Here is a 19,525-nt window from a genome sequence, read left to right as displayed (position 1 = left end):
AAATTCTGAAGGTAAGTTATCCTTTAGTAGCTCAAAAATTATGAGACTGCCTTCTGGGTTTCCTCTTGTCCTTTCTTTCATGGATACAAGAAGACCGATTGAGCGCCAGGTTCACGTGTACATATAGAAGGCAAGACGTAGAGGAGATGGAGTACCAGACCTGCCTGGACCCATTGTCCGCAAAAGCAAGAAGCATTCTAGAATTCCCTAGCAGATTGATTCTTAGGTCTCTTGGTTGGGCGGGAAGAATTTAAAACAAAATAATGCACAGGCTCTGGTGCTAACATGTTTGGATTTTTAAGTCTAGGCTCCATCCTTCGTCATTTAGGCCAATTAACTTAAAATCTGTGCTTCAGTTAGTACACCTGTAAAACGGTAATAAGAATGGTACTTAACTCATATGCTGTTTTTTAAATTGAGATAGAATTCACCATTTTATTTTTTTAATTCACTGCTTAAAATACACAATTCAGTATATTCATAAGGTTGTGCAACTGTCAGGCCAGTCGAACTCCAGAACCTTTTCATCACCCAGGAAAAAGCCCCAGTACATATAGCAGTTGCTCCCCATCTCCCCTTCCCTGCAGCCTCTGGGCACCATTCATAAACTTTTTTGTCTCTGGATAAGCCTATTTTCTACATTTCATGTGTAAGTGGAAGGACACAGTGGGTGATCCTTTGTGACTGGCTTCTTTCACTTGGTGGAATGTTTTCCACGTTCATCTGTCTTGGAGCTTGTCCCAGTACTGCAGTCCTTCCCCTCTGTCCATTTTTTAAGATTTGTGGTTAAATATACATAACAAAGATCGACCCTTCTGGTGGTCTACATTTTTTAAATGTACAGTTCTGTGCATTATGTGCATTCACATTGTTATGCAACTATCACGACCATCACCACCATCCATCTCCTGAACTTTGTCCTCTTTCCCTGTCAAAACTGCCCGGCCAACACGGAATCCCCTTCATTTAAGTAACTGCTACGCCTTTCTCCACCACAGTTCCACGTTCGACAGCAGCGCTCCAAGTGTTCGAGTTTCTCCACATACTCGCCACCACTTTTTATTTTCTGTTTCTTATTTTTTAAAGATTTTATTTATTTGAGAGAGCGAGCATGCGAGCATGAGCAGGGGGAGCGGGAGGGGCAAAGAGAGAGGGAGAAGCAGATGCCCTCATCATGCTCAGAGAGAGAGAGGGAACACAAGCAGGGGGAGTGGGAGAGGGAGAGGCAGGCTTCCCGCGGAGCAGGGAGCCCGATGTGGGGCTCGATCCCAGGACCCTGGGATTATGACCCGAGCCGAAGGCAGACGCTTAACGACTGAGCCACCCTGGCGCCCCATAAATAAAAAATCTTTTAAAAAGAAGTTTTTGTATGGACATAAGTTTTTAATATTCGTTTTATTTTTTGAGGGTTTGATTATTAAATACAAATAAATGTATTAACTAGAATGATCTCGTGTAAATGCTGATACTTTTCTTGCCTTGCAGTAGAATCAGCAAGGGAGACAAGATAGGAATGGGATGCTCTTTAGGTTGGGTAATAAGCCCATTTATTATACATACCAGCTTAGAAGCCCATTGTTTAGGGACACCTGGGTGGTTCATTTGGTTAAGCGTCTGCCTTCGGCTCTGGTCATGATCCCGGGGTCCTGGGATCGAGCCCCACATCGGGCTCCCTGCTCCGCGGGGAGCCTGCTTCTCCCTCTGCCTGCCACTCCCCCTGCTTGTGTGTGTGTCTCTCTCTCTGACAAACAAATAAAATCTTAAAAAAAAAAAAGCCCATTGTTTTTAAATTGAAAGAAATACTATCCAAGTATTAGACCCTCACTTCGCATACTATACTTTTAGTTTCTAATTCAAAAGGAGAGGACTAAGGTCGGTGATGGCTTGGTGATAAAATGGTTTTGACCTTCCTTCAGATTAACAGAGAATAGGTTTATATTACGTTCCCCATGCCATAGAGGTCCTTGTCCCACGATAACTTTCTGTTGCTCCACCAAGTCTATAAATGGACTCTGAATTTAAGTAATATTCATTAAAATACCATAAAATAGTCATTAGTATTTTAAGGTGATGAATGTAGTAAAAGCTGTGTCCATGTCCAGGAACTTTTTGGCAATTTAGTGTTGGGGGGAGGTATTTTGCTTGCACCATACTAATACTCTGTTTTAAATTATACATGGTGCTTGTTTGGAATTGTTTTACTTTAAAAAAGAGATGTATATAATTTATACACAGTAAAATGTACCCATTGTAGTTGTACGGTTTGAGTTTTGGAAAATGGTGGTGCCACCACTTTAGTCAATTTTTGGAACATCTCCATCACCCTGCCCTGTTCCCCACAGGCCACAGCAGCCGGGCCCACGGGCAACCCCGGCCTGCCTTTTTTTTTTTTTTAAGTTTTATTTATTTATTTGACAGGCAGAGACAGCGAGAGAGGGAACACAGGCACGGGGAGTGGCAGAGGGAGAAGCAAGCTTTCTGCCAAGCAGGGAGCCTGACACAGGGCTGTATCCCAGGACCCTGGGATCATGACCTGAGCTGAAGGCAGACACTTAACAACTGAGCCACCCAGTGCCACCGCCGCCCCCCCGCCACCCTGGTCTGCTTTTTTGTCACCACGGAATGCTTTTGCCTGTTCTGGAATTTCATATAAATGCAATCCTACTGGCTCTACTCTTTATGGCTGGCTTCTTTTTCTCAGAATAATGCTTTTTGATTTAACACTCGTGGCATATTTCATATCCCCTTTTTATTGTGGAGTATTCCTCCATGGTGTGGCTTCACCACATTTTGTTTATACATTTGTCAGTGGACATTTGGGTTTGTTTCCAGCCTTGTCTAAAAACGATACTGTGAACATTTGTGTACAAAGTGCAGCATATGTTCTCCTCTTGAGGAGGTATTTAGAAGCAAAATCGTGGAGCTGTTCACGTTCTGCGAGACTGCCGAACAGTCTTCTGAAGTGGTTTTGTCATTTTACACTCCTACCAGGAGTGGATGCCTTCCAGTTGCCACCCATCCTCCCCATCCTCGGCATTTGTCATTGTTTTTTAAATTTTAGTTTTTCCACTGGGTATGTGGTGCTATTTCACTAAACTATAAACCCGAATGCTGCTTTATTAATGTAGACTAAGAACTAGATATTTCAGTCAAGTCCATTCTGTCTGCTGCTCTCAAGTTCCTTCCTGTCTCACCCTGTTATCAGAGGCTTGCTTCATGAGTATGGAGCCTAAGCAGAGGTGTGAGCTGACTTAGTAGCCCTGTTGCAGGGCTCTGGTGATGGGATGGACTGATTGCCTCTTCATGGTTGTACCCACCAGCTAGCCCAGGCTGCTAGTTTGCTTTCATCACTATGCCATCTTAAGAAAGCTCTTGTTTTTATTCGGGAGTTTTGAAATAATTAAAGAGTAGAATGTTGGGTCTTGACATTTTATTTATTTCATTTGTTTAAGATTTTATGTATTTTAGAGAAAGAGCACGCACGCGCTTGAGTGGGGGGAGGTACAGAGGGAGGAGGACAAGCAGACCCTGTGCTGAGCACGAGCCAGATGCAGGGCTCTATCCTAGGACCCTGAGATCGTGACCTGAGCCGAAATCAAGATCAGACGCTTAACTGACTGAGCCACCCAGGCACCCTGAAAGCCCAGAGTCTATACAGATACTCTGCAAATTGGGAAATTCGGAGTTTGAAGATGTATCTTTAGAATGTTGGTTATTTTCTAAAGAAATCTGAAGAACCTTAATTTCTTTTTATTTTCCCATTATTTTGCCTATTTTGTTTTTAAAGATTGCTGGCTGGCTTCAGATTAAAATAAACTCACTATTTAAGCATTAGGTGATCTCTACATAAAGAAGAGTCAGGTCCTGGTTTTATAAGAATAACTTAAACTAATAGTCCTTTTCATTCAGTGGAAAAAGAACCAGTTTCCTATAACACTGTTTCTAATTTTACTAAGAATTCAAAGGAGGGATGTGTCCAGAGTCAGCTAGAGAATCCAAAGGAAGGCTTCATAGTGGAGATAGTACCTGAAGTTGGATTATGTTCAGGGGTTGAAAGAAAAATACATAAGGAAACATAGCTACCCCAAAATTAGATGGCCCCAAAAGGGTGCGTTGAAGCATTAAGTGAGTTGAAAATTCGTCAGATCTTCCAGAAAGCTAATTCTGTTTGGGATGAAAATGGCTGAAGGTAGGGACGGAAGTAGAAAAATGGATGGAGGCAGTAGCAGGGGCCTCGGTGCCCATTTGCATTGCACAGTGCTTATGTACTGTTTGAACTTAACGTGGTTTTTCACGGAAATCACAAGCAGTGCTTAAACATGATGAAGTACATGTATTGATTATGATTTTTTCCTTTTAATTCTTCTTTAGGCCCTAATAACAGCAACCCTCAAACCTCCACGGTTAGAACCCCTACCCAGACTAATGGTTCTAATGTTCCCTTCAAGCCTCGAGGGAGAGAGTTTTCCTTTGGTAAATATGAATTCTTTTTTTCTTAATTTCATCATTTTAAATAAAAGGAACCAATACACTTTATTTTTCTAGGTGAATTCTTATTTGGTAAGTTGGTATATACGAGCTATTAAAGGTACTATAATAGCTACTTAACCCCTCTGTGCCTCAGTTTCTGGATTTGTAAAGTGTGGATAATATTACTTCCTGCCTTGGGTTATTATGAGGATTGTAAGTACTAAGTTAAAGGGTAGAACCATACCTGGCACATAGAAGGTGCTGTCATTGTTTTTTGGGAGGTTTCTTGGTTTTCATTTGTTTTTTATTTTTAGCCTATGTCATTTGTTGCCAATCTATTAGTAATAGAGTGAGACCGTTTAATAATGTAGGATTAAAGTAGTTGCCAAGACACGACTCTGCTAAAAACATATGTGGGGTTTTTTTTTTTTTGTACTTTTTTCCTTTTTTAAGATTTTATTTATTTATTTGAGAGAAAGAGAATGAGAGGGAGGAGGGTCAGAGGTAGAAGCAGACTCCCTGATGAACAGGGAGCCCGATGTGGGACTCAATCCAGGGACTCCAGGATCATGACCTGAGCCAAAGGCAGTCGCTTAACCAACTGAGCCACCCAGGCGCCCTTTTTTGTACTTCTTAAAGATGCACAATAAAATAAGTTGCTGGGCATAGATGTATTTTGCTAAGTATTGCTACTAACTGTCTTGTTTTTCACTTGCAGAGGCCTGGAATGCCAAAATCACGGACTTAAAGCAGAAAGTTGAGAATCTTTTCAATGAAAAATGCGGTAAGTTTATTTTGAAATATTAGTGCTAAAATGTATGGTAGCCTTTTTCAAGTAGTCTAAGAATGTGTGCAGAATAAAATGTTCAGCGTTGAAATATTACTGTCATGGGAAGTGCATGCGTTTTGTGAGCATGGATGCCATCATTTCTCCCACTTTTCTGAGCACTGCAGAATTGAACACATTTTTCTAAAATTAAAAGTAATATGATTTTTCAAAAAAAAGAATATAATTTTAGTAGCTGCAAAACGTAATTTAAAAAGGATTTTTTTTTTACAAAGGTTGAGTTTTGAAAAGTGACGAACATGAGAAAGAATAGAAACGTCTGGGTGTGTTTTACAGGCGAAGCCCTTGGCCTGAAGCAAGCTGTGAAAGTACCATTTGCATTATTTGAATCTTTCCCAGAAGACTTCTATGTGGAGGGCCTCCCTGAGGGCGTGCCATTCCGGCGGCCGTCCACCTTTGGCATTCCAAGGCTGGAGAAGATACTCAGAAACAAGGCCAAGATTAAGTTCATCATTAAAAAGTAAGGGCAGTAAGCTGAAAGGAGGCTGGCCGGGTGGCGGCGGCAGTGCTCTGACATGGGCAGATTGGTGCTTGGGTTCACCTTTGTATCAAGACCTCATTAGGTCTAGGAGGCAAAAAAGAAGGCTCTTTAAGCTGTGCTTTTGTAGATCTGTTAAATGTTTCGTAACTGGTTATAAGAGGGAAGGAGGGCTGTAGCTTGTCAGAGGGATGGCAGCTTGATTTTTTTCGATATACCACTGTCTTACTGTTATTGGTCGATGCTGCTGGGGTCTAAGCAGTTGTTCAGTTTTGTAAAGCCCTATGATTCCTCCAGCTTACAGAATATTTTTTCTTTCTTTCTTTAAGTTTATTTATTTTTTTTAGTAATCTCTACACCCACTGTGGGACTTGAACTCATGACCTCGAGATCAAGAGTCGGATGCTCTTCCAACTGAGCCCACCAGGCGCCCCCAGAATATTTTAAATTTCTGTTGGCTTTGGAGTTCTATGAATTAGGCCAACACAATTGAAGTGGATGGGAATAATCAGAAATTAAAAATATATGTTGATGTTCAAGAATTATTTGAATTTAATGGAAGTGAATTTTAGGTGTCATTTATTAATGCTTGCTTCTGAGTCACACAACAGTATTGTCAAATGCTCAAAGCTGACACTGCCAACCACAATGGCCACCTTTTGTACTTCTGGCCAGGGCTGGAGAGGGCTGGAGAGGTTTGGATAGGTCTGGCAGTAGCTAAGGCCTCTGCTTCTGCGTCTTCCTAGAGAAAGACTCGCGCTTAAGTTTCCACAAGCTTGTCCTCTGTTTCCATGCTGCCCGTGTACAGTGTGTTCCCTGTTTCCATTCTCAAGTCTAGCACTAGATCCTTCCAGGATATGGTGGAAACCATGGGAAAGAGAAACTAATTTAAGCTAGACGGAGCTGGGTTGGTGGTGTGATCATGATTAGAATTGGGGATTTTGTATATGTTTTAGACGAGGGACATGTTCTTTCTATTCTTCCATTACTAAGAATTGAATGTATGTGTACAGAAAGTAAATGGTTCTTTTAAATCTTTGTTTAATTTTAACGTTTTACTATGGGATTATTAGCACAGAATGTTTTTTTCTCCCTTCCTGTTTTTCAGGCCTGAAATGTTTGAGACCGCAATTAAGGAGAGCACCTCCTCCTCAAAGAGCCCTCCAAGTGAGTGTCCTTGCTACAGAACGTGTGCTGTGGGAAACTTACGTTGCAGCAGTAATTTTAAAAGAATCGTTGAAAGAACAGCTACTGAGTTAAAACCAAGAAAGCTTATTAAAGATTGTGGTTTGACTGATTTACAATTTTGAGTTTATTTAATAAATGAGAATCTTTGTATGTCTGATGCTGTACTAAGCATAGTGAGAAAGAGAAAAGAGTGTGGTGGGGGGGGGGGGTGGGGAGCAGTCTTTCAGGAAGCTTAATTCCCCCAGAATGACAAAGTATACCATCAAATGGACCAACCCTTACACAAAATTGGGGTAAATACTATCTTGTGTAGTCTGAATTTTAAGCGCATCAACAGAGCTGATTTAATTACATTTTGTGTGTGTTCTAATCTGAAGTTTCTATTTTAAGGAAAAATAAATTCATCGCCCAACGTTAATACTACTGCATCAGGTGTTGAAGATCTTAACATCATTCAGGTGACGATTCCAGGTATGGTTTCTCTGCCTTTCTCTCGCTTGTGGGGTTTTCTGTGTTCAGATTTTCACTCGACTGACTCGGGGTCCCGGGACTCATCCTGTGCCATGCTGTGCCCCCACCCGCCCTGCAGAGAGCGCTCACCAAACACATCACCTCGTCGGTTCCTTTCCGGAAGGCTCTAGGCAGTTACCTAGAGCCCGCAGCGTGAGCTAGTACCTAGTGTCTTGTTGAGGAAATCTGTACAAAAGAGGCGGCAGAGTTCCTTATAACAGGAACAGAGGCATAACATTTTCAGTTTGTTGTTAGAGTCAAATCACTTGGTTATTTCAATCTCGATTAGTGTAAAATACTTAAATCTTGCAAGACATGAAGCGAGTTCACTCAGAGCACCTAAAAATTGACCTGGAATTAAAATTGCATTATTTAGCTATGACCGTCCTCTTGCCTTTTCTAGATGATGATAACGAAAGGCTGTCAAAAGTTGAAAAAGCAAGACAGCTCAGAGAGCAAGTGAACGACCTCTTCAGTCGGAAATTTGGTGAGTTTCGCGTTTGCATAGTGCCACTGCAATAAGCTAGGACATTTCCTTCCAGCGAGAGCTGAATGGTAGATCATGCTCGGAGAGCTGTTGTCTTCCTGTATAAAAGGAAATGAAGTTGAAATGCAGGTGTTCTGGGCGCCTGGGTGGCTCAGGCATTAAGCGTCTGCCTTCGGCTCAGGTCATGATCCCGGGGTCCTAGGATCGAGCTCCGCATCCGGCTCCCTGCTCCGCGGGAAGCCTGCTTCTCCCTCTCCCACTTAATGTTGCTCATGTGCTTTCTAACCACGTCGGAGATGATAGGTTGACCTGTGCTTTTATGCTGTTTGTCTTGTCCTAGGTGAAGCTATTGGTATGGGTTTCCCTGTGAAAGTTCCCTACAGGAAAATCACAATTAACCCTGGCTGTGTGGTGGTTGACGGCATGCCCCCCGGAGTGTCATTCAAAGCCCCCAGTTACCTGGAAATCAGCTCCATGAGGAGGATCTTAGATTCTGCTGAGTTCATTAAATTCACTGTCATCAGGTAAGTGAGCCTTCCCCGCTTGTTCGTAAGAATGACTCTGTCCGTCGTGAGGCTAAGTCATCTTCCAGAATGTAGTCCTAGGTAATAATAGAATCAAATTTTCTGTATAACACATAAAATACTTGAGTTCTTCTACTGTGACATTCTCTTCTCCCTGAGCTGACTCTTAAATATTCATTTGAGACACAGAGATACAGAGAGAGCATGAGCAGGGAGAGAGGCAGAGGGAGAGGGAGAAGCAGGCTTCCTGCTGAGCCAGGAGCCCGATGTGGGGCTCGATCCCAGAACCCTGGGATCATGACCCGAGCCAAAGGCAGACGCTTAACCATCTGAGCCACCCAGGCACCCTCTGAGCTGACTCTTAATTCTCCTGTTTTTAAGGCAAGGGGTTAGCAAACCTTTTCCCATGGACCAGATCCAGCCTGTTGCCTGTTTTTATAAAGCCTTATTAAAACACGGTTACAGGGCGCCTGGGTGGCTCAGTCGGTTACGCGGCTGCTTTCGGCTCAGGTCATGATCCCAGGGTCCTGGGATCGAGCCCCGCATCGGGCTTCCTGCTCCACGGGAAGCCTGCTTCTCCCTCTCCCACTCGCCCTGCTTGTGTTCCTGCTCTCGCTATCTCTTTCTCTGTCAAATAAATAAATAAAATCTTTAAAAAAAAAAACACACGGTTACATACAGTTGGCAGTACATAGCGTCTACGGCAGCTTTCAGCTTACAGGGGTGAAACGGAGCAGTGGGGACAGACACAGTATGGTCTGCAAAGCCGAAAATATTTACTGGCTGACCCGCTACAGAAAACAGCTGGCCAGCATGTGTCTTAGAAACGTCATCCCAGGCTCAAGTCCGACAGGGATCTGATCCCAAGTCAGGTCATTCTGTCTCCTTGTCTGTACCATAAAAGTGTAGTTGTCACCTTTGAGGATGGGCTCCTTATCCACAGAGCAGGAATGATGATTGTACCTACACTCTAACAGCATCGTGAGATCGCATTAATACGTGTTTGTCCAGTAGGTGTTCCGCAGACATCCTGTCTTCCATCTGCCTAAGCAAGAGTCCATGTCATCTTTTTTTTTTTTAAACTTTTTATTTATTTATTCATGAGAGAGAGAGAGGCAGAGGGAGAAGCAGGCTCCCAAGGAGCAGGGAGCCTGATGTGGGACTCGATCCCAGGACTCTGGGATCATGACCTAAGCCAAAGGCAGACGCTTAACCATCTGAGCCACCCAGGCACCCAAGAGTCCATGTCATCTTCACCCTTTCCAGCTCCCCAAAACGTCGCTATCACTAAATCTTCCCAGTCGGTTCATTGTTAAGTTCCCACTGTTTCTAGTACAAATCACTTAGGACTGGCTCTTGGAAATAGCTCATGTGGTAACCTCCCGAGGCTTTCTGTCATCCACTCATCTCCCAGTACCCTTTCCCTAAAAATCCCGTTTTTGTCCCACTTAACCCATGTCCATGGTCCATGCTCTTCCCCAGGGGTCTGGGTAAAAGCTTGCTTCCATTAGACTATGTCACTGAAATTACTGTATTCTTTTTTTCTTGGCTTCTGTTGTTTTCACCATCTTTAGTGTGGCCTTTTCTAATGATGGTCTGTAGTAGTTATTCATATGTCTATCTATTCATAGATTAAAAAGTAAGATTGAAACGTAGTTGGATAACATTGCTCATTTTAACACGTAAGTGACGTGAGTTAAATATTAGTTAAATAAACTACATGTAAATTCTTGTAGAACAAAAATAAACGGTTAACATAATTTGTTTCTCTCTTTAGACCATTTCCAGGACTTGTGATTAATAACCGTGAGTAAATTTCATGAAGTCTTTTCCTTTCTTTTCTGGGGTGTGAGAGACTGTGTGCATGTGTCTTTGCTCGCAGAATGTAGTGTTTTACTTCACCTACTGCAGTAACCTGGCAAAGTTGGTGTTTTAGCCTCAGTGTCAAGGCACTAGGCACTTTTCTACATGTAAGATGGGGTTAGATGCTTAGCCTTTTAAATCTCAGTTTATTTATTCATAAAATGGTGATATTAGTGCCCATTTTGAGAGTCTTCAAGCAGTTTAAATGACTCCTTTGGTGTCAAACATCCTAAACAGGGATCATCGAGTTCCTGCCTGTGTTTGTAAGTAAAGTTTTATTAGAACATTTCCTGGCCTCTTTGTTGATGGCAGAGTTGGGAAGCTGCAAGAGACCATTGTGACCTGCAAAGCCTGAGATATGCACTAACTAGCTCTTTATGAAAAAGATTGTTGACCCCTAACCTAGAGCCGTACTTTATGTGCTCAATAAGTACAATCTGAATTTGATAATATTACTGCAGTTCCTTTACTATTAGTGTGTAATTGCGGTGCTGAAACAAGTAGGTGTTTTAATGTGATGTCGCTTGCTTCTGTTAATATTGAAGCCAGTATTTGGCACAGGTTGGGCTCTCAAATATTGTTGCACGAACAAATGTATGTGGTTTTCCAATTCCCTGATGTTCATAACATTTAAAATCACATTTCTAGCAAATACTATACGTACATGTCTTACGTTCTATTAACTTTAAATATTAAAGTTTTTCACAAGTGAGAATTCTCTTTCCCCAATACCGTTAGAGCTTCAGTCTCTTTTCCAGTTGGTATTATTATTCCAGCTCTAAAACCCATCTACACTGAGTACCCAGTTCTGTAGTTTATTCGCTGGGAGAGCGTAAGCCCCTCCAGTGTCATGTTACGGAGTTTTCGGGGCCCCTGGAGCAGCAGAGCCGCCCCCCACCCAGGAAATCAGGCACTCAGTGTAGGTGCCCCCTGCCCTTCTGTTCTGCTTCACACTGTTGGCCCTGTTTGGGGCCTTCACTCTTCAGGGTCATAGATTTTTTTTCTCTCTCTTCTGCCTCCCAAGTTTTGGGTTTCACTTTATCATAAAATGTATTCATTTGATTGTACCCCTAAACCATGAGTTCTTTTTTTATAGGTTCTATTTTTAATATATTCTCTTTCTTGGCCAAATAGTTAGTATCCAGTAGTGTCAGTGATGAAAGAGGACATAGGCCTTGCTTCATAGATTTTTAATCCTCTTTCTGACACTCTACTTAAATCACACCAGGGAACTTGGTCATTTAAAGAAATCCAATGATGGTTTTTTCCTTCAGATTTTTTTTTTATTCCCAGTGCGTCTGTCTTCTGTGTAATTTTTAGTTTCAGAGAGTATTGTATTTTAAGCCCCTTCCCTTATGTTTAAAATTAAGTTCAGTTTTGTTCTCATCCTTGTGCAATAGTGTTTAATAGAACTTTCCAGTAATTACTATGAATTAGTTATTCTGACGGGACATACCAGAGCTCTTAATACATGTTCCCTTCTTGTCATAAGGAAAATAGTGCCTGTTATGGCAAGGTTGAAGCATCCAAATACAGAATGTATGTAAAAATGCTTTTCCATTGTAACCGCATGTCATTAAATTATTGTTTAAATCAGTCTGCTTTTATTTTCAGAGTTGGTTGATCAGAGTGAGTCAGAAGGCCCAGTGATACAAGGTAAATTCAGCAGGGTAAAACAGAAATATTCCTACTTTTGTGATACAATGGATAACATAAAATTGTGGGGCCTCACTTTCTTACATGTGCTAATAACGTCAGGGAAAGTCATTTACACAGTCAGACTTCGTGTTTTTGGCTCCTGTGTTCAGAGGCCTGTATAAGCTCAAGCTCTGGATCCTGACTGAGAACTGTGGGCCACATGCCATTTGACCCCACAGTCCTGGTCAGGCAGAAAGGAGGTCAGGAACTAGGAGGCCGATGTTGTAGAGTGTAATTTTTTAGTGACAAGCGTGTCTTTCTAACTTTACCCCTTTATGCCATTCATATCTAATGCTTGTTATCAGCCCAGTTTTGTCAGGGGGAAATTGTGACTTTAAACATTCCTTAGAAACCAGCATTGAGGCCTGCTACTGTGATCCGCTTGAAAGCAACGAAAAGCTTTTATTTTATCAAAGAGGTATCCACAGGAAGGCAGGGAAAGACCTAAAAAGGAACTTCTTTCTTTCACGTTAGAGCTTTGTTAATTACGATTGTTATTTAAGACTTGGGTTGCGTAAGGTAACTTAACACATGCCCAAAAAGGAGATTTGGGGGAGTCTGGTTGAGTCGTCATGTTTAATCCCAAGACGCTATGGCTGCCGTTGCATCTGGGACTTGTGCTTTGTGTACACTGTCTGGAGGGCTTTCTCCTTGCTTCCTCTAGGCCCTTTAAGTAAGTGAGAGTGACTTTAGAACAGTACTAGAGTAAATCTTCATGTGTTTCTCTTCAGAATCAGCTGAGCCCAGCCAGTTGGAGGTTCCTGCGACAGAAGGTAAAAAGGGTTATTAGTCCAGCTGCCAAACACTGAAGTTCCTTAAGAATGTGCTCAGGACGAAGGATTGATTGTGGTTTTCACACTACCTCCTAGAACCCTGCGGTTGTATTTTCTTTTTTCTTTTGTCTCGGGGTGAACTGGATCTGTCGGTTACGTCCAGAAACGTCGTGTTAGCGATGACTTGTGTTTCTTTTGCTCCATTTTCTCCAAATGACTCTTAATGAATCCTGAACAAGTGCAGTGACTACTTTCTAACCTAGACTTTTGAATAGATAAGCAATAAGGTGTTTGTCACTTTGGAAACTTGAGTAACACAATTTAGAACTGATTGCTAGAGGAACGTTGTCTCTGAAAATGTTACCTTTAGTATCTTATGATTCCTATTAAATTATTTTAGTACATAGTTTGGTAGGAGTGGGTTTATAATTATACAGATTTGCATTCATAGTGCAATTTACCAGTTCCCTTTTGTTTTTCTTGCTAGAAATAAAGGAGACTGATGGAAACTCTCAGATCAAGCAAGAACCAGACCCTACGTGGTAGACCTCTTCCCTCCTAGGGTAAATCAGCTTCTGTGTCTGGGATGCCTTCTAATGTTCGTCTGAACTTGCCTGTGTGTTCAGGAGCTAGTGTATTTTCCCTGCTTCAGCCATAAATGGTGCCCTGCACCTTCGGGTCATAGGAGGTCAAGTGTAAGCCCTACTGGATGGTTTGAGTTAGAGGATCAAGCAGAGAGATTTTCTTTAGATCAATATTTGTGAGTCAAAGATGTAAAAACACTTTTGCGCTAAAAGGAAAATGTTTTGTTCCTAATCTATAGGGCAAATCTCACCCTCTCCATTGGAATACACTGAATCCCTATCACTACACTGACAAAAACAGCATTTGCAGAAAGATGCACAATCCATTGTGCATCTTGCCTAATTAACCTACAGCCTTGAACTTGGCCAAGTTGTTAACAGGAGAGGCAGCTCTACCCCAGGAGTCCGCTGCTTGCTGCTTTGGGGCCGTCGAACCTCGCTAAGCCCGAGCTGTTGAATAGTTGACGATGGTTATAGGGTCTAGCTTCACAGCAGTTGCTCTGATCTGTACCTGACGGTGCACTTTTTTATACAAAGACCTTTTTTTTTGTCTGGGAATTTGCCATATTATGTCAGTTTGTGGACTTAAGTGTTGATTGAGTTTTGCTGTTTGCCAGTGTTAAATTCCTGTAACCGGAATAACCTGGTTTCTTGCTTGTTTGTTTTCTCTCCTATTTTAGCTTAAAGTATCAGTGGGTGAGAAGAGCTTTTCGGACCTGTTACTGCCCCAAGCCGTGTAATATACTTGTATAACAGAAATACCTTCTATACAAACCTTTTTTTCTACTTTTAGATAGAAATGTCTACTTTTTCAGCAGTTCTGTGAATTGAATTAAAGAGCAGAGTGACTGTAGATTTGGAATGGCTGGTTTACTTTGGAATGTATTATAAGGATTTTACAGCAATGCTGGAAAAACGACAGGGAAAATGACAGGGATGAATCTCATCAGATTTTTTACGTATCAACAGAGCCTTCAGCTATGGTGTTTATTTTCCAATCAAGCGAAGATCTCTCCTACTGGAACATCTCAGCTCCTGCAGTGAAGAAACACCTGTGATATAGTTCAGTCCTTTTAGTTTTTCTATTTGAAAAATCATTTAAATGATCCTTTTGTTCACGGCTCTCTTTGACGACTGAGTGAACCGTTAGTATCTGTATATTTGACTAAACCTTTTCCTAAGCTATCTATCATGGTTCATATGTTTTTTATCATAATTAAAACACCACTGTCTGGATCACCTAACAAGCCAGTGAGGTTAGCATATCGGCGTGTGGCCTAGAGACGAAGTACAGGACCCTCTTCCACTGAGCTCTGGCACCTGGATCAAACGCGTGATGCACCGGAAGTGTAAGGTCAGGTATGAGCGTTTGGGCCAGCCCAGGGACAGACGCTAAAGCCTCGCGATCATCTAACCTGTTGTGGTGTGGGTTTCTCTGGGACACTTCCAGCTCGGATCAGACTGTAGGGCTTTTCAGCGCCTTCGTTATTTTAGAACTCTACTTGTAACTTTGAGGCTCCGGTGTGGGGAGTGAGGGGCCAATAAGCTAACGATGTGCCCCCCGATATTCTGCGCCATTTGTGGGAGGATCTTACGTGGGTTGGATTTCACAGACAATGAGAGTTGTAAAATACCAGCTCTGAGAAGCTAGAGTACGTGATGGCATAGAGTTTTCATTAGCTTTATCACAATATTCACGATGGAGAATTATATTACATGGTAGCAGAAATAGGCATTTTTATGTGTTGCTTATATTTTACCTCAAATTAAATTGTAGATATAGGGTAATAAATAAAATCCATCCATGCCTTTCACACACTAATTCATTTCTTTCGAAGGTGTTTTCATGGTTATGTCTGGGGAAGGTGGGTGGTTCGGTGGTAGGTGGAGTGCACAGTGAAGGCTAGGCGGGCACTGTTCGCAGGCTTTCTGAGACCAGTGCGCATCAATCTGAGCTGGGGCTTGAGCCCCCAACTCCAGCAGCTGTGACATGCCAGCCGTATGCAGCTTCCGCGGGATTTGGAGGCAGGATCCCTCCCCGGAGAGAGCATGTGCATCAGCTCCTCCCACATGCAAAATCACACATGGACTACACATTTTTTTCCCTGTTCTCCCAGCATAGCCTCTGCCTCTCCCCTCTCCCCGACCCGTGCGCGCCCGGGGAAAGCAGGGATCCCCGCTTGCTAGCCTGCCGGCCGACATCAACAGCTCATAGCTACTCCAACAGGTCTCGTGGTTCCTTTCAAGCCTTCTAAACAAGTGTGCACAGCCTAGCGCCTTTACCCCCAACTTCCCATCCCAGCCGCTTACGAAACCCTCTCCATCAACGGGCCACTTTTAAAAGGAGTTAAGCGCTTATGTATAAGGCTTCTTTAACAAACGAGTGGTGGGATTACAGACTCAGCAAGGAGATGTGTTGTCCTATCTGCCATGAGTATTTACGTCCAGTGTAAAAATGCTGTACACATTCGCACGGTTTTTGTTTTCGTGTATGGCTTTTCTTTTTCCCTTTTTTCTTTCACATCTGCCGAGCAGATAGTTTGTGTACTCTGGACAAACAGCCCAGAACCAGCACTACAGCCACGTCACAACTTTTGAAAGGTTGAGGGAATGCGGTCCTGGCCTGTTCCGCTTCCCCTCTTAACAAGCGTAGTTTCAAGAAATGTTGACTCTTCAGCAAGGGGTGCTGCTGTCTCGTCTCCTCCTGGAGGAGCCTGTGTGTGAAACAAGTCGTTCTTAGTGACTCACTGTCGTCTCCAGAACCTTCCCGCCTGTGGCTCCAGGCCCCTGCGAGGGTTCTGCTTTCCCAGGTTGCCGCCCTGGCTCCCGGTGTCCCTGAGCCGGCAGTGACCGCATAAATGGGACCACAGATAGATCGAGTGATCCTTTCAGGGAGTGAGGGGACTAAACTCGCCCATCGAGATCTTTGTCAGGTCAGTGAGGACCAAGTGGAAAAATGAAACAGCGCAAATAGGTCTCCTCATGCTTAGTGTTTCTGAAATGGCCTCCTTATTCCGTGACTTTTGGTCAAAGAATTTTACCAGGGAGGGTAGTGATGAGGAACACAGGCTTTGTTAACCACATCCAAGCTCCGCTTCGGGACAGCTGTTAACCTTGAGAAAATTTCCATCAGAAACAGTATAAGCAAAGAAGCCCAGACATCCCAGGGCCGTAGGATTCATATCCCATCCGCAGAGTCTGGCCAAGCACTGGCCCCCTCCCGCCTTCCAAGCTGCCGGCCTTCAGTGGCGGGGAAAGTGAGGCTCAGTTCCTGGAGCCTTTGGGAGGCAGTGCGTTGGAGGGCGGGCCTGAAGGGCTGGCGCTGGAGCTGGAGCGGAGAGGGGGTCTGTCCTGAGAGACCTTGGCATTTGCCTGCCCTGCCTCATCATGATCTGCTGACACATGGCAGCTTGCCCTTTCTGGCGGGGAGCACATCTGAAGTCATTGGTCCCAGCCCTCTGGTCCATGAAGTGAGGTGTGTTTAGTGTGCTCTCACCCCAGGCCGACGTTGCTTTGAGACTTCATGGATGAGGAAGTAAAGGCTGAATCGTAATCACACCCCCCTCCCCAGTCTTCCCCGAGACAGGGACAGTACCTCAGCACGGGTCTGAAGCCTTCGGTGTAGCCACCACGGTGCTCTCCGCAGCCGGCGGCTGGCTCCCTCTCAAAGTAGATCGGTTATTCTGAGCATCCCTGTGGCCTGGTTTCTGCCCCACCATCACCACCACCACTGAGGACCAATAAGGTGTGTTGGAAAGGAAAAAGTGTTAAGACAGGAAGGTTGACCCCAGACCTTACCAGATTCTACTTAACACAAGCCCCGGTCTCAATAAATTCAAGTGCTTTGGTTGGTTTAACCGATAGTGGGCGGATAATTGTCGCACATTGAAGGCTATCTCCTAAACGGAAGCCCCAGTTTCTGGACCTGTATGTGTTTGGAAGGTGTGTTCTCCCAGGGATGCCTTGGTTTCCCGATGGTGGGGATGAAGAAGGGAGCAGGATTCCAGGAGTCGAGAGGACCTGTGGGCTGCTTTCTTTAGCATAGCCGCTCTCCTTTTGCTTCTCTGACCTGTGGGTCCAGGAGGGTGAGCACAAATGGAGCTGTCCGCCCTTTCCTTTAGACCCCCCAGAAGTTGCTCTACCAGCCTCTGCAATTGAACCTTGACTCCAGTATGGGTGGTTGGCTGTCTGGACTTCACCCCACGGCTGCCAGCCTCCTTAGCTCAAAGATTTGAAAGCTTGCAGCTGGTTGTAAAAATCACACGGCCCTACGGGTTCGATGGCCTGGTGACGAGTACGGTGGGTAGACCTAGCTTGGCCACTCCAGAGGGGCTTTCTCACCCCAGGAACAGCATTAAATAACAAAGCCAAGGGGATTGGATTGGCTCATGGTTTTCCCCAGCCTCATCACTCCAATCAACAGTGGTCTTGTGTGTCCCTTACCTCCCCCTTCTGCCCCACCCCACCCCCAAGACACACATACCTTGTGGTTTTATTTTTAAGGAAGTGTCTGTAAAGTTGAAAGCAAGTTATGAAACAATACCCATTAGTAAAGGTGTTTCCTGCCGGATTTCCTTCTCAGAAGCAAGATCAGGTGGTTGAGAAGCATTTTGCAGCATCAACTTCATGCGTGGTCTCTGCTCCTCTAAAATCTCAAGTTCCAGAAAGCAGTAACAGCTCTTATCAAGGACAATGGCTAGGCAGTGCCTGAGGGGACCTGGTGGGGGGATTTCCCCCCTTCATTTCCATAAAAACTATTGGGTAGATCCAACCGGAGGCAGAGGACCGCACCCCAGAAGCTTAGATGTCATGGGCTCTAAGAAGATCTAGCTACATCCTAAAAGGATCTGTTGAGTTCAGACCAAAATTGTCCTCTCCCTTATGGTGACCGGTCTAGAACCTTTTTGGAAAAATCCTTCATAAAATAGAGCAGACGAGGGTGTCCAAAAATGCGGGGTCAGAGTGAGCCTAGAGGGTGTGGTCATAAAAGCCATGGTGAGTGTCGGCTTGTTGGCCTTCAGAAGCGACCAGTGGGCCTGGAGCTTGATGCAAGACAGGATGCTGCAAAATGGCACGAGCAGCCGCTTCACACCTTCGTACACCACCTGAGGTGACCGTCCCTCGATCCATGCCTTGTGTGCCTTTCTGTATCCCCTTGGAAGGGGCAGAGGTACTGGAGCCCTTGACAGGTCGCAGACCACTACCCCTCCGGCCGTCCTGGGGCTAGACAGATTTGTCAGTGGCAGCCCAGGCCTGGTGACTGCATCTGGGGCATGATTTCTGTCATTACTGGAGTTCGCTTCAGGTTCAAAGATCACAAAATCCCCTGCGGTGGCAGCTTGCTGCTGGATTTATCCTTTGTGGTTGGTTGAGGAGCTTCAAATAGCTCCCTTTGCATGACACATCTGGGCCCAGCCAGCCAGGAAGTGTCAGGCAGGCCATGGGTTTGGAGAGGCGGGCACGGGCCATGCCCTGAGGGCCCCCAGACAGCCCTCCAGGGAGGAGGCAGGCTTGCAAAACTCCACGCATCAGCCCAGCATCTGCCAGACCCGCTTGGTGTCAGGAGCTCTGCCACACGCTGCAGTGCCTTGAGGAAAGCCCTGGGCTGCAGCCCGTGGCCTTGGTTTCTGTCCTCTGCCTGATCTTGTCAGGAAAGCCCCTGTCCCAGCCTCAGGTGACAACTCAACCAATCAAGAGCCTGCCCCAGGCGACTGAACCTCACGCTCTTCCCCGGAGCTTGGAGTGCCTGCTGTCATTCATGCGGCCCCTCCTTCATTCAAGGCCCAGGTTCAACAGCGAGAAAGCGCCCTGACTCAGGCTGGTGGAGTGGACCTGTGCCCCTCCGCTCTACTGACCTCAGGGGCGGCCTTGTGCACAGTCTGCAGCTGGTGAAGGCCACCTGCCACGCTAAGCACTGGAATCTCACGCGATGCAACAGCCCGCGAAATAAGTACCATTGTCCCTGCCATCTTACAGGTGAAAACACGAAGGCTCCGAGTTAACTTGCCAAGGGGCTCCCAACCAGAAATGAAGGACTCCGAGTCCAAAGCAGGTGTGTGTGTGTGTGTGTGTCCAGCAGGCGGCATGGATGTGCCCTCCCCAG

At 44.6% G+C, this 19,525-nt stretch overlaps 1 protein-coding gene across 8 annotated transcripts in view; it reads left to right on the top strand.

Moving 5' to 3' along the window:
- Positions 1 to 15,244, top strand: part of GTF2I (general transcription factor IIi) — a 101,248-nt gene extending 86,004 nt beyond the window's left edge. For 6 of the 8 annotated variants that reach the window (XM_027609913.2, XM_027609909.2, XM_027609911.2 and 3 more), the window contains 12 exons: positions 4,372 to 4,473; positions 5,189 to 5,254; positions 5,594 to 5,777; positions 6,904 to 6,962; positions 7,374 to 7,454; positions 7,897 to 7,980; positions 8,321 to 8,504; positions 10,282 to 10,310; positions 11,982 to 12,023; positions 12,797 to 12,838; positions 13,326 to 13,401; positions 14,103 to 15,244. In XM_027609913.2, the coding sequence (XP_027465714.1) occupies positions 4,372 to 4,473; positions 5,189 to 5,254; positions 5,594 to 5,777; positions 6,904 to 6,962; positions 7,374 to 7,454; positions 7,897 to 7,980; positions 8,321 to 8,504; positions 10,282 to 10,310; positions 11,982 to 12,023; positions 12,797 to 12,838; positions 13,326 to 13,384 (932 nt within the window). In that variant the 3' untranslated portion in view covers positions 13,385 to 13,401; positions 14,103 to 15,244. The other 2 variants (XM_027609907.2, XM_027609914.2) reach the window with 2 other exon arrangements.
- The last annotated feature ends 4,281 nt before the right edge of the window (positions 15,245 to 19,525 follow it).

The sequence above is a fragment of the Zalophus californianus genome, chromosome 10 (genome assembly GCF_009762305.2).
Source record: "Zalophus californianus isolate mZalCal1 chromosome 10, mZalCal1.pri.v2, whole genome shotgun sequence".
Classification (NCBI taxonomy): Eukaryota; Metazoa; Chordata; class Mammalia; order Carnivora; family Otariidae; genus Zalophus; species Zalophus californianus.
Note: the sequence above shows the minus strand (reverse complement) of the source record. Positions and strands in the feature narration are given on the sequence as shown.